Below are 13,180 nucleotides of genomic sequence, written 5' to 3' on the forward strand. Positions count from 1 at the left end.
AAAAGAAGTAACTCTTGAATTGGGTCTCGCAATGGAAGGATCTGGAAGGAAATTAAAGCAGAAGGAACTAACTAAAAAATATACTACTTTTCTTAAAAAGTTTATTCTTTATGGATACAAATCAGTTTATGAATCCCAAACTGTCTGTGATGTGAAAGTCGCTCAGTCGTGTCTGACTCTTTGTGACCCTCTGGAGTATACAGTTCATGGAATTCTCCAGGACAGAATACTGGAATGGGTAGCCTTTCCCTTCTCCAGGGGATCGTCCTAATCCAGGGGTCGAACCCAGGTCTTCCACATTGCAGGCAGATTCTTTACCAGCTGAGCCACAAGGGAAGCCCAAAAACTGTCTAAATATACCTAAGTCAGAATTTTGGATAAACTGTAATTTTTGTAACTATAATCATATATGGAGCCAAGACAATCAAGACTTGCTCAAAGTCCATTCAGCATTGGCTGTAACACTTCAGGAACATCACAGTTTTTTTTTTTTTTTTTTCTCATTAGTCTTTTGGGTAATCTAAGAGAATATATTATCCATCCTGTTTCTTTGGGAAGGGAGCCGAGTCATTGCCTTTTACTATCATATTTTCCATATTAAGAGTCCCAAGAAGCCAAAAGCTTATTCAAGGAAAAATAATGAGTCTCATAATAGGGTTCTTTCTACCACTTCTCTCTAGCATATCTACCAGATCTTTTCTCCATCCTCCTCCACTGTTCTCTTCCTCCTAAAGACTTACCTATGTAGTCAAATGGCTCCCTGTCCTCTGGCTTTTGGTTGAATGTGATCAATAGAGAAATCAGAAAGAGAGAGTATAAAATCAAAATAATCCATCCTCTAATCTCTCTCTGAAGAGTCTGCCCCTCTAACAAAGGCTAGTAACTCTTCTCACACAATAAGTAGCCTTTTAGATGATTGCTGTGAATGTTGTTCTTTTCAAATTTGATTGTACACTAATGACATTTAAACATTTTATATTTGTCCTGCAAACATACACAGACAAGTTAAATATAGATGGCTATCCATAAGCTAAATATTTCTCAGTTTCAAGTTGCTTATTTACCTCATCTGCATTTTCTCCCAGGCTAAAAAACAGCAATTGTTTCTTTGCAATCTGTAACACTTTGTCATGCCTGACTATGGCGGGAGCCAAGTTGTCATTTCTCATAATGATCATTTATGATCTTGTCAGTGAGGTGATCAGATGGGATATTTGGAAAGCTTCCTGTTTGCTTGGCTTTTAAATTGTTTGATTTAATATTTAGCATCTGGGTATTGGAAATATGTTGTCTGGCTTGTAAAACTGAATATTTTTTTATTCCTTGATTAGTTCCAGCACTTCTACCAATAAAATGCCAGTAAAGTTTCAAAACAGGAAAAGGCATATTTTAGTCTCTAAATTCCTGACACATAGCTTTAAGTCAATTGTAGTTGTGAATTACCAATTTAGTTGTATGTATGAGGAAACACATGAGATTAAGTGATTAAGTGACATACATTATCTGAATCAACAATATTATTTTGAAACATGAACCTGTTTATAGGTTCAAGGTTAAAGTACCTGAAAATAATGTCACAATGGTGTATTGCCACATAACATGGTAGCATGTGATTTATGATGACAAAGCTTCTGTGTTATAAATAAAAATGCTGATTAAGCTTGCAAGGTACAGTATTTAAGAAATTATGATTAAAATGTTTAACACAGAGATGAGAAAGCATAATTTGTGGATTTCACTTCTCTTTTCCACATGGAACTCTCACCAGTGAAATGTCTAAAGTCAGCTCAATTCTTAGTGGAAACTATTGTACTCTATGAAAGTAGCATGCATAATTATAGACTAATTGAATGTTTTTTCCCCTTTCTCTGTGTCAGCAGAAGTAGAGAAGTAAACTACTAAGCTCAATCAGGATGAAAATTTACAAAAGTTGTGCATACCAAATTGCTTTTGGTAGCAACAAAGAAAAACTTTCATTGTGATAAAAATAACTATTCCTATCCATAAAAAATAACTATTTTAATTTACATTTAGCTAATATAATTTATTTTTCATTCTTAATGATTTAGCAGTGTTTACTGAGTATCTATTTTGTTCATGTAAAATATGATACTAAATAGAAAAAAGGATTGAAGAAATTGCTGTAGTCCCTAACTTAAGGAGGATACATGTAATAATAAAAGCAGTATACATACATATATATCTGATAATATCCAATAGTTTCTCCTATCTCTTTTACCAAGTCAGATTTTGTATATACAAGTTAATTCAGATCTTAGTTGCTTTGGGTCTGAAATAGCCTCAAATCATTGAGTAAATATGTGGCTTTGGGCTGATTTCATAAACTTTATTAAGCTTCAATCCTCATCAATAAAATATGAACTGAGATAGTAACCACCAGATAAATTAGTATGAGATTAAATTTGGTATGATACATACAATACATGCATATCCTGTGTATCATAAGCATTCAGGAAGTGTTAACTCTTCATGAGAGTTAACTATCATTGTTTATTTAAAAAAAAAAGGTAAAAGGATGAATGAATGGTGAGTGATGAAAACCCTTGTGAGTTCTGATAAAAAGTTTAGTAGAGAGTCATTAGTTTGCAAGTGCTTCCCTAATATTTGTATTCTTCATCTTTCTTGCTCAAAATACCAAAAGTGTTATGTTTTGTCTGGACAAATGCGGTTGATCTTAGCTGGTCTCCCTAAAGTCTTTTTGTTCTTATCTAATCTACTGTCTACTCCAGAGGCAGAATAATCTTTAAACTACAAAGCAATAATGACATTTGTATGCTTTGAAAATTAGTAATTTACTACTACTTTCAGAACAGACTCATGACCTTGGCCTATAGGAAGGAAGGCCCTACATATTTGCCCTTCTGTCGTTTCTCACCAGGCTCCTCATGGGATCTTCTCCCTAGGTGTCTGAGTGATAATCATGCTCACTTAACCTCTTCTTCTTTTCCCAGCACTTCCTCTCAGCTTTTGCACCATGCATCCCCATTGTCAAAAGCTTTACCTTCTCTTTTCATTGCACTACCTATTCATCCTTACTTCTCTCAGGAAAATCTTCCCAGGTAGCACAGTATAGGAGTTATCATTTCTAGTAATATTTCTATCATATTTATTTTATTTTGTTGATTTAAAAATATTTATTGAAATTTAAGCAGATATAAATCTTAAAACCTGGCTCTTCAAAAAGGAACAAAGTAAAGCAGTCTTATTTGGCTACTGTTGCTATAACAAGCTTCCCAGGTGGAACTAGTGGTAAAGAACCTGTCTGCCAATACAGGAGACAGCCAGTTCAATCTCTGGGTCAGGAAGATCCCCTGGAGGAGAAAATGGCAACCTACTTCACTATGCCTGGAGAATCCCATTGACAATGGGGCCTGGTGAGCTACAGTCCATGGGGTTACAAAGAGCTGGACTTGACTGAAGTGACTTAGAACATGTGCACCTTATAACAAAGTACCATTGACTGGGTGATTTAAACAACAGGCCTTCATTTCTCATGGTTCCGGCTGAGGAATCTGAGCTCAGCATGCCAGCATGTTTGGGTTCAAGTGACAACCTTCTTCCTGGCTTGCAGTGGCTCCTTTCTTGCTGCATATCCTCCCATGAAGACCAAGAGAGAGCTTTTTCTTCTTCCTATAAGTGCACTGATCCCATCACAGGGCCCTCACCCACATGACTTCATCTAACTGAATTACCTCCCAAAGGTTCCACCTACAAGTATCACATGGTGGGTTACAAGGTTAAGATTTCAACATATGAATTTCAGGGCTACACAAACACTCAGTCCATAACATTATTTTAGGTGATCTTCTATACTCCTGAAATATTAACTATGGGATAACATGTTATTTCCAAAGAAATACAAATGAGGAATGTTAAATTAAACTTTTACACTTTTAAAAATCATTAGTCTTTTCAGATTTCCTATAGGGTAAAAACGCTGGAGGTGGGCATGGCAACCCACTCCAGTATTCTTGCCTAGAGAATTCCCATGGAGAGAGGAGCCTGGTGGGGTACAGTCCATGGGGTTGTGAAGAGTCAGACGTGGCTGAGCGACTAAGCACAGCACAGCACTTAGGGTACAAAGTCCATTTTAACATTAGTTTTCCCCATGCTGCAGTTCTGTAGCTGTGTGTGTGTGTGTGCATGTGTATGTGTGTTTGGAGGGGTGAAGGTAAGGTGAAAACCACTATTATACAGCAATGCGTCTTGCACTTAGATCAGTAAAATTGTTCTAAGCACAGAGCACAGAAGAACATATAGAAGAATTCTCTTGTCCCTTTGTAAAATAAAGTGTTCTAATATGTGACAGATCAAGAAAGACATCTTTTTATCATCTTTAAAGAAGATAAATTTTGGATATAGTTGCTTTTTTTAAGTTAAACTTTTAAAATCGATTTTACTTAATCTCAAGAAACTTTGGATAGCTCATGTGTCTGTCAATTTGTAAAGAAATATATATATATATATATTTAATCTAAAATGATAAGCAGTTAGATTTGTGTGGTAAGATTGTTATTTATTTTACTTTTGTGCTTTTCTCTGTTTTATAATTCTTGCTTTTTAAAGTGAATTCCCAAACAGCAGCATCAGCAACACTTGGAAGTTTGTTAGAAATGAAGAATCTGAGGTTCCAATCTTAATTTATTGAATCAGAATATGAGTTTTAACAAATCTCAAAGTGAATTGTATGTACATTACTACTTGAGAAACATTGCCCTATAGAACAGAATTACTTATATAATCAGAATAAAAATGAATTGTTTCTATAAGAGAGTAATTGCCAGTTAATTAAGAATGGATGAGGGAAAATTTTGGAAATTAGGAAGGTGACATTGTTAATAATCTCATAATAATTTAGAGTTTGATATAGGATGGAGTAGAGAAAGAGGACTTTTTTTTTTTTTAATTATCACATTCTCAGGATTATCTGTTTTCTCTAAAACACATCAATTTTAGTGGTCAGTAAATGGTTTAACCCTAGAATGTTTTAATTCCTAAGAAGGCAATATGTGGCACTACAAAGGATATTTGTTTCTTCAGGATCATTCCCATGAAGTCATCATTCATGTGAAAGTTCCTTTATAATTTATTTTTTTTTTTCTGATTACAGGGAAAAGTAACCTAGCTAGGTCTCTGTTTAACATATTTAATATCTCAAGGCCAAAGAACCCAATTGATTTATTTATTTCTACAAAAATATTCCTATTGAGTTTTCTTAGCTTGATTTTTATATAAAAATAACTATTTTATAATAGACCTGGAGGCAGAAATTACAAAAGTTACTATTGAACTTAGCTATGACAGGTAAATTAGATAAATATATATATATATATATATATATATATATATATATAGCAATATAAGATAGTCAAAACATTTCTGCATATATCCTTATAACAGCCTTGTGAAATTGTTGAAACAGGTTTTAATCACCTCCAAAATAAAGATGAGAAAGCTACATTTTTTTTTTAAAGTAAAGCATCTTCCCAAATCCACTCTGCTCAAGAATGATCAAGCTTCCCTTTTAATGTGGACCTAATGAGCCCTTCCCATTATAACACAATGATTTCTAAAATAGAGATAACTGAGTAAATTCTGTATCTGTGAATTGGATGTTAATTATCAAGCCCTCCTGACTGTGATGTTGAAAGGCAAAAAGCCAATTTCTTTATTCAAAATATGTTCCAACATCACCATTTATGTATTTTGTCCACAATAAGGAGACAAAAATTTCTTCTAAATGAAACCAAGCAAAATAAATTATATCAATGCCTTGAGAGGTATTCTTTGAAACTTTTGCTGTCTTAGAGGCAAAGTATTATAGACTTCACTTCTTTAAAACTTAGAGTCCTTTCTTTCCCTCTTCTTTTGTATGTTTATTATTCAATTACTAAAGTTATAGCTCATCTCCTTGCTAGAAGAGAAAATTTGTATTGGTTTCTCTCTTCTAGAAATCTGAGTACTTCATTCACCTAAGAGGTATGCTTAAATTTTAAACCATCCCTTAGATCATTCACTGATTTTCTAAAGAGTTCAGAGGAGTTATTTGGATAGGTCCCCTATGGATTAGATTTAGAAGCAGAAGTTAAACAAAAATGACTAGACAGCAAATATGTCTATTTTCTGGTTTATCTTGTCCTTCTTAATACTGTTGCAGTCATATATACTTAATGTTATTTCTGAAAATACATTTTTTTAAATTACTGGCCTTTATTTTTAAAAAACTCAGATATGATTTACATACATTAAAATTTAAATATTTAAATTGTAAAAATCTTCACACACATACACATGCACATTTTCTGTGAGTCATCATCACATCAAGATAATGAACATATCAATGAGTTCTACAGATTCTGTTATTTCTCTTTTTAATCCTTCTTTTCCCACTCTACTCCTTCCCACTCTATCCCCAGGAAGCATTTTTGTTGTGGTTTTTTTTGTTGTTGTTGTTTCTGTTACTACAGATTATTTCTCATTTTGTAGAAGCTTATATGAATGGCAGCATATACTTTATACTCCCTTTTGTCTGGCTTCTTTCACTCAGCATGATTATTTTAAAATTTATCCACAGTGTGACATACATCAATAATTCATCCTTTTTATTTCTCAGTAGTATTACATTGAATGTGTTAAGGAAAACAGTATCTATGACTCTTGTCAAAATGGTAAATCAGACTTTATTCAGAACTATCAGGATAGATATAGAGATTATTGCAGTGGGGTTTTGCAGTGGAAGAGAGAGGCTGAGCTCAACTCTAAATAGAAGGAAAGTAGACATTTATAGCCAGGGAGCAGACAGGCTGTCAGTGGATGGACAATTAATATGAGGAAATGTCAGAGGTAAGGGAAAATCCTGGCTAAAGTGGCCTAACAAGATTCTTGGTGAAGAGAGACACAGGTGATCAGAGTTTGACCCCCAATCTGAATGTTTTTTATTTTGTTTTCTTGCCTAATTATACAGGCTATTAACCCTAGGATAATGTGTGATAGAAATAGTAAGAATGATCATTCCTGTCCCATTCCTAGTGTTATCTCTATTCCTAGTTCCAGTCTGAGTTTCTGTCAGGAATGGATGTTAGATCCAACCAATAAATTATCTGCTTTTATTGAGATATTCCTAGGGGATTTCTTATTTTGCCTGTTAATGTGGTAAATTATGCTGATAGGCTTTAAAAATGCTAACTAAACCTGTATTCCTTGGATAAACCTCACTGCATGATTATGTATTACTAATATTATTGATCCCAAAAAGCTATCTTTTACTTTCATTGATTTCCCCCTGCTTTTTTATTTCCTGTTTCTTATTTACTTGTTCTCTCTTCCAATTTTTATTTAATTTAGTAAGTGTGATTCTTGGACCCATGTAAATTTTGGAAACTCTTTTCTCTAATCCCTTTGAATGCCTCATGCACATGTGCAGGTACTTATTTCAGTTCAATTCAGTAGCTCAGTTATGTTTGATTCTTTGCAAACCAATGAATGGCAGTACGCCAGGCTTCCTTGTCCATCACCAACTCCTGGAGCTTGCTCAAACTCATGTATATCGAGTAGGTGATACTGTCCAACCATCTGTCGTCCCCTCCTCCTTCTGCCTTCAATCTTTCTCAGCATCAGGGTCTTTTCCAATGAGTCAGTTTTTCACATCAGGTGGCCAAAATCTTGGATTTCAGCTTCAGCATCAAGTCCTTCCAATGAATATTCAGGACTGATTTCCTTTAGGATGAACTGGTTGGATCACCTTGCAGTCCAAGGGACTCTCAGGGTCTTGTCCACATCACAGTTCAAAAGCATCAATTCTTCAGCATTCAGCTTCTTTATGGTCCAACTCTCACATCTATAAATGACTACTGGAAAAACCATAGCTTTGACCAGCTGGACAAAGTAATGTCATTAGCAAAGTAATGTCATTAGCAAAGTACTGTCTCTGCTTTTTAATACGCTGTCTAGGTTGGTTATAGCTTTCCTTTCAAGGAGCGAGCATCTTAATTTCATGACTACAGTCACCACGTACAGTGATTTTGGAGACCAAGAAAATAAAGTCTGTCATTGTTTCCAAAGTTTCCCCATCCGTTTGCCATGAAGTGATGGGACTGGATGCCATAATCTTAGTTTTCTGAATGTTGAGTTTTAAGCCAACTTTTTCATTCTCTTCTTTCACTTTCATCAAAAGTTTCTTTAGTTCTTTACTCTCTGCCATAAGGGTGGTGTCATCTGCATATCTGAGGTTATTGATATTTCTCCCAACAATTTTGATTCCAGCTTGTGCTTCATCCAGCCCAGCATTTTGCATGATGTACTCTGCATAAAAGTTGATAAGCAGGTGACAATATGCAGCTTTGATGTACTCCTATCCCAATTTGGAACCAGTCTGTTGTTCCATGTCCAGTTCTAACTGTTGCTTCTTGACCTGCATACAGGAGTCCTGCCTGAGAAAGGAGGCAAGTCATATGGCCTGGTATTTCCATGTCTTTAAGAATTTTCCACACTTTGCTGTGATCCACACAGTCAAAGGCTTTGGCATAGTCAATAAAGCAGAAGTAGATGCTTTTCTGGAACTTTCTTGCTTTTATGATGATCCAACAGATGTTGGCAATTTAATCTCTGCTTCCTCTGCCTTTTCTAAATCCAGCTTGAACATCTAGAAGTTCATAGTTCACGTACAGTTGAAGCCTGGCTTGGAGAATTTTGAGCATTACTTTGCTAGCATGTGAGAAGAGAGCAATTGTGTGGTAGTTTGAACATTCTTTGAGATTGCCTTTCTTTGGGATTGGAATGAAAACTGATCTTTTCCAGTCCTGTGGCCACTGCTGAGTTTTTCAAATTTGCTGGCAAATTGAGTGTAGCATTTTAACAGCATCGTCATTTAGGATGTGAAATAGCTCAACCTGAATTCAACCACCTCCACTAGCTGTGTTCCTAGTGATGCTTCCTAAGGCCCACTTGACTTCGCATTCCGGGATGTCTGGCTCTAGGTGAATGATCACACCATCCTGATTATCTGAGTTATGAAGATCTTTTTTTGTATAGTTCTTATGTGTATTCTTGCTACCTCTTCTTAATATCTTCTGCTTCTGATAGGTCCATATTGTTTCTGTCATTTTTTGTGCCATCTTTACATGAAGTATTCCATTGGTATCTCTAATTTTTTGAAGAGATCTCTAGTCTTTCCCATTCTATCGTTTTTCTCTATTTCTTTGCGCTGATTACTGAGGAAGGCTTTCTTATGTCTCCTTGCTATTCTTTGGAACTCTTCATTCAAATGTGTATATCTTTCTTTTTCTCCTTTGCCTTTAGTGTCTCTTCCTTTTTCTGCTATTTGTAAGGCCTCCTCAGACAACCGTTTTGCTTTTTGCATTTATTTTCCTTGGAGTTTTTTATTGATCATTGCCTCCTGTACATGTCATGGATGTAGGAGATCATGTAGGATGTCATGAACCTCTGTCCATATTTCTTCAGGCACTCTCTAATCCCCTGAATCTCTTTCTCACTTCCACTGTATAATCATAAGGGATTTGATTTAGGTCACACCTGAATGGTCTTGTAGCTTTCCCTACTTTCTTCAATTTAAGTCTGAATTTAGCAATGAATTCATGATATGAGCCACAGTCAGCTCCAGGTCTTGTGTTTGCTGACTGTATAGAACTTCTATTTCTGCTTTATTGACTATGCCAAGGCCTTTGACAGTGTGGATCACAATAAACTGTGGAAAATTCTGAAAGAGATGGGAATACCAGACCATCTGACCTGCCTCTTGAGAAACCTGTATGCAGGTCAAGAAGCAACTGTTAGAACTGGACATAGAACAAGAGACTGGTTCCAAATAGGAAAAGTAGTATGTCAAGGCTGTATATTGTCACCTTACTTATTTAACTTACATGCAGAGTACATCATGAGAAATGCTGGGCCAAGAAAACACAAGCTGGAATCAACATTGCTGGGAGAAATATCAATAACCTCAGATATGCAGATGACTCTGCCCTTGTGGCAGAAAGTGAAGAAGAACTAAAGAGCCTCTTGATGAAAGTGAAAGAGGAGAGTGAAAAAGTTGGCTTAAAAACCAACATTCAGAAAACTAAGATCATGGTATCCTGTCCCATCACTTTATGGCAAATAGATGGGGAAACAGTGGCTGACTTTATTTTTCTGGGCTCCAAAATCACTGCAGATGGTAACTGTAGCCATGAAATAAAAAGATGCTTACTCCTTGGAAGGAAACTTATGACCAACCTAGACAGCATATTAAAAAGCAGAGACACTACTTTGCCAACAAAGGTCCGTCTAGTCAAGGCTATGGTTTTTCTAGTGGTCATGTATGGATGTGAGAGTTGGACTATAAAGAAAGCTGAGCACTGAAGAATTGATGATTTTGAACTGTGGTGTTGGAGAAGACTCTTGAGAGTCCCTTGGACTGCAAAGAGATCCATCCTAAATGAGATCAGTCCTGGGTGTTCATTGGAAAGACTGGTGTTGAAGCTGAAACTCCAATACTTTGGCCACCTGATGAGAAGAGCTGACTCATTGGATAAGACCCTGATGCTGGGAAAGATTGAAGGCAGGAGGAAAAGGGGACAGCAGAGGATGAGATGGCTGGATGGCATCACCGACTCAATGGACATGGGTTTGGGTGGACTCAGGGAGCTGGTGATGGACAGGGAGGCCTGGTGTGCTGCGGTTCCTGGAGTCGCAAAGAGTCAGACATGACTGAGTAACTGAACTCAACTCAACTGATAGAACTTCTGCATCTTTGGCTGCAAAGAATATAATCAATCTGATTTTTGTATTGACCATCTGATGATGTCCATGTGTAGAATTTTCTCTTTTGTTGTTGGAAGAGGGTGTTTGCTACGATGAGTGCATTCTCTTGGCAAAACTCTTTTAGCCTGCTTTGTTTTGTACTCCAAGGCCAAATTTGCCTGTTACTCCAGGCATCTCTTGACTTCCTGCTTTTGTGTTCCAGTCCCCTATAATGAGAAGGATATCTATTTTGGGTGTTAGTTCTAGAACGTCTTGTAGGTCTTCATAGAACCTTTGAATTCCAGCATTACCAGTTGGAGTATGGACTTGGATTACTGCGATATTTAATGATTTGCCTTGGAAATGAACAGAGATCATTCTGTCATTTGGGGGATTGCACCCAAGAAGTGCATTTCAGTTTTTTGCTGACTATGAGGGCTACTCCATTTCTTCTAAGGGATTCTTGCCACAGTAGTATATATAATGGTCATCTGAGTTAAATTTGCCCATTCAGTACTGTTGCCTTGAGAACCCCAAGAACAGTATGAAAAGGCAAAATGATATGACACTGAAAGATGAACTCCCCAGGTCTGTAGATGCCCATTATGCTACTGGAGAAGAATGGAGAAATAACTCTAAAAAGAATGAAGAGACAGAGTCAAAGCAAAAACAACACCCAGTTGTGACTGGTGATGGAGGTAAAGTCTGATGCTGTAAAGAGCAATATTACATAGGAACATGGAATGTTAGGCCCATGAATCAAGGTAAATGTGCTTAGTACATGACTGAATACTCCAGGAGGACCCTGTGCAGATATCCAGAGTTCTCCCTCTGGTACATTCTCTTCTCTAACACTCTACCTTGTGAGATCTGGCTTTATCACTCTCCCATAACTCCCATAACTCTTAGCTCTCTCCACTCAGAGAGTTCCCTGATCTCTATTGAATCCCCCTGCACTGTGTCACTATTGGTCACTGCCTCAGGTTACAAACTGTGGAGGTTATGAGACTCACTTGGTTTATTTCCTGTTACATAGGAATCACTGTTTTCTTACCTGGGTATTAGTTCTAGAACGTCTTGTAGGTCTTCATAGAACCTTTGAACTCCAGCATTACCAGTTGGAGTATGGACTTGGATTACTGCGATATTTAATGATTTGCCTTGGAAATGAACAGAGATCATTCTGTCATTTGGGGGATTGCACCCAAGAAGTGCATTTCAGTTTTTTGCTGACTATGAGGGCTACTCCATTTCTTCTAAGGGATTCTTGCCACAGTAGTATATATAATGGTCCAATTTGTTGAAAAGACTTGTTTTATATATTTTGCTTAGATTTTTAGTTGTTTTATTGGGAAGGGAAATCTAGTCCCTTTTACTTCATCTTGATCTGAGTGAAACTTTTTGGTCTTTACTTTCAAATTTTTATTGCCAATGCATGGATATCCTGCTAAATCATTTGTGTCATCTAAAGGAATAACCTGTATAAAATTGTATTGTGTATTTTGTATACAGTTCTGAAGGCTTAATGAGTATTTACTACATATCTAATGATTTCTTAATAAAAATGTTTGATAGTAATAACAGTTAATCTCATATTTTTGTCTTGATTTTGGTTTATAATACTAAAAGTACACAATTGCTTAAAGTGAATGACTTAAATAGAAATATACTTCAAAATATTAAGTAAGCACATTACAAAGGTAAGGATGGTTATGATATTTAAAATAAACCTTAACACAGTCAGTGAAATGTATTTTTATCTGATTATTTCAATTGATTAAAATAAACTAATAATCTCTTTTTTTGAGCAAAATAATATGCAGATAGTTTCATTTTTAAAAATATGATATTTTACTTTATTTCAGGTGATTGTCAAATCTGGGCCAGGAACTTTTCTCAGTCTGGCTGTATATGACAATTATATCTTCTGGTCAGATTGGGGAAGAAGAGCTATCTTGCGTTCTAACAAGTACACAGGAGGAGATACAAAAATTCTTCGTTCTGATATTCCACATCAACCAATGGGTATCATAGCTGTTGCCAGTGACACCAATAGCTGTAAGTTACAATAGAAAGCAAATTTATTTTTAATTATATAATCTCTCAAAACCATATATATATATATTTAAGTAATACTTAGTTGGATTTTGTTTTCTTACTGTTTCTGGGGCTAGTATTCAGGCTTTGACCATTGAATATATTGAAATTATCTGAACATTTTATGGAAATTTTGTAGTTCTTAATTTATCACCAGGGGAACAATTCACTTTTAATTATTAGTTTCTGGATATCTATTTCACACTTTCTCACTCCTCTTATTTTTGATCATTCAAATCAAGTTGTTTTCAAGAAAATAATACTTGTTTGATAAACAAGCTTTGCATCTGGCCTAAACATTTTTTTTTTTAATCACTGGAATACC

At 35.8% G+C, this 13,180-nt stretch overlaps 1 protein-coding gene across 1 annotated transcript in view; it reads left to right on the forward strand.

Moving 5' to 3' along the window:
- LRP1B (LDL receptor related protein 1B) overlaps positions 1-13,180 on the forward strand; it is a 1,867,078-nt gene that overhangs the window by 1,532,837 nt on the left and 321,061 nt on the right. The window contains exon 44 of the mRNA XM_061135390.1: positions 12,624-12,816. Coding sequence (XP_060991373.1) covers positions 12,624-12,816 — 193 coding nt within the window. The remainder of the gene's footprint in view (positions 1-12,623; positions 12,817-13,180) is intronic.

Source organism: Dama dama, chromosome 33, assembly GCF_033118175.1.
Source record: "Dama dama isolate Ldn47 chromosome 33, ASM3311817v1, whole genome shotgun sequence".
NCBI classification, from domain to species: Eukaryota; Metazoa; Chordata; class Mammalia; order Artiodactyla; family Cervidae; genus Dama; species Dama dama.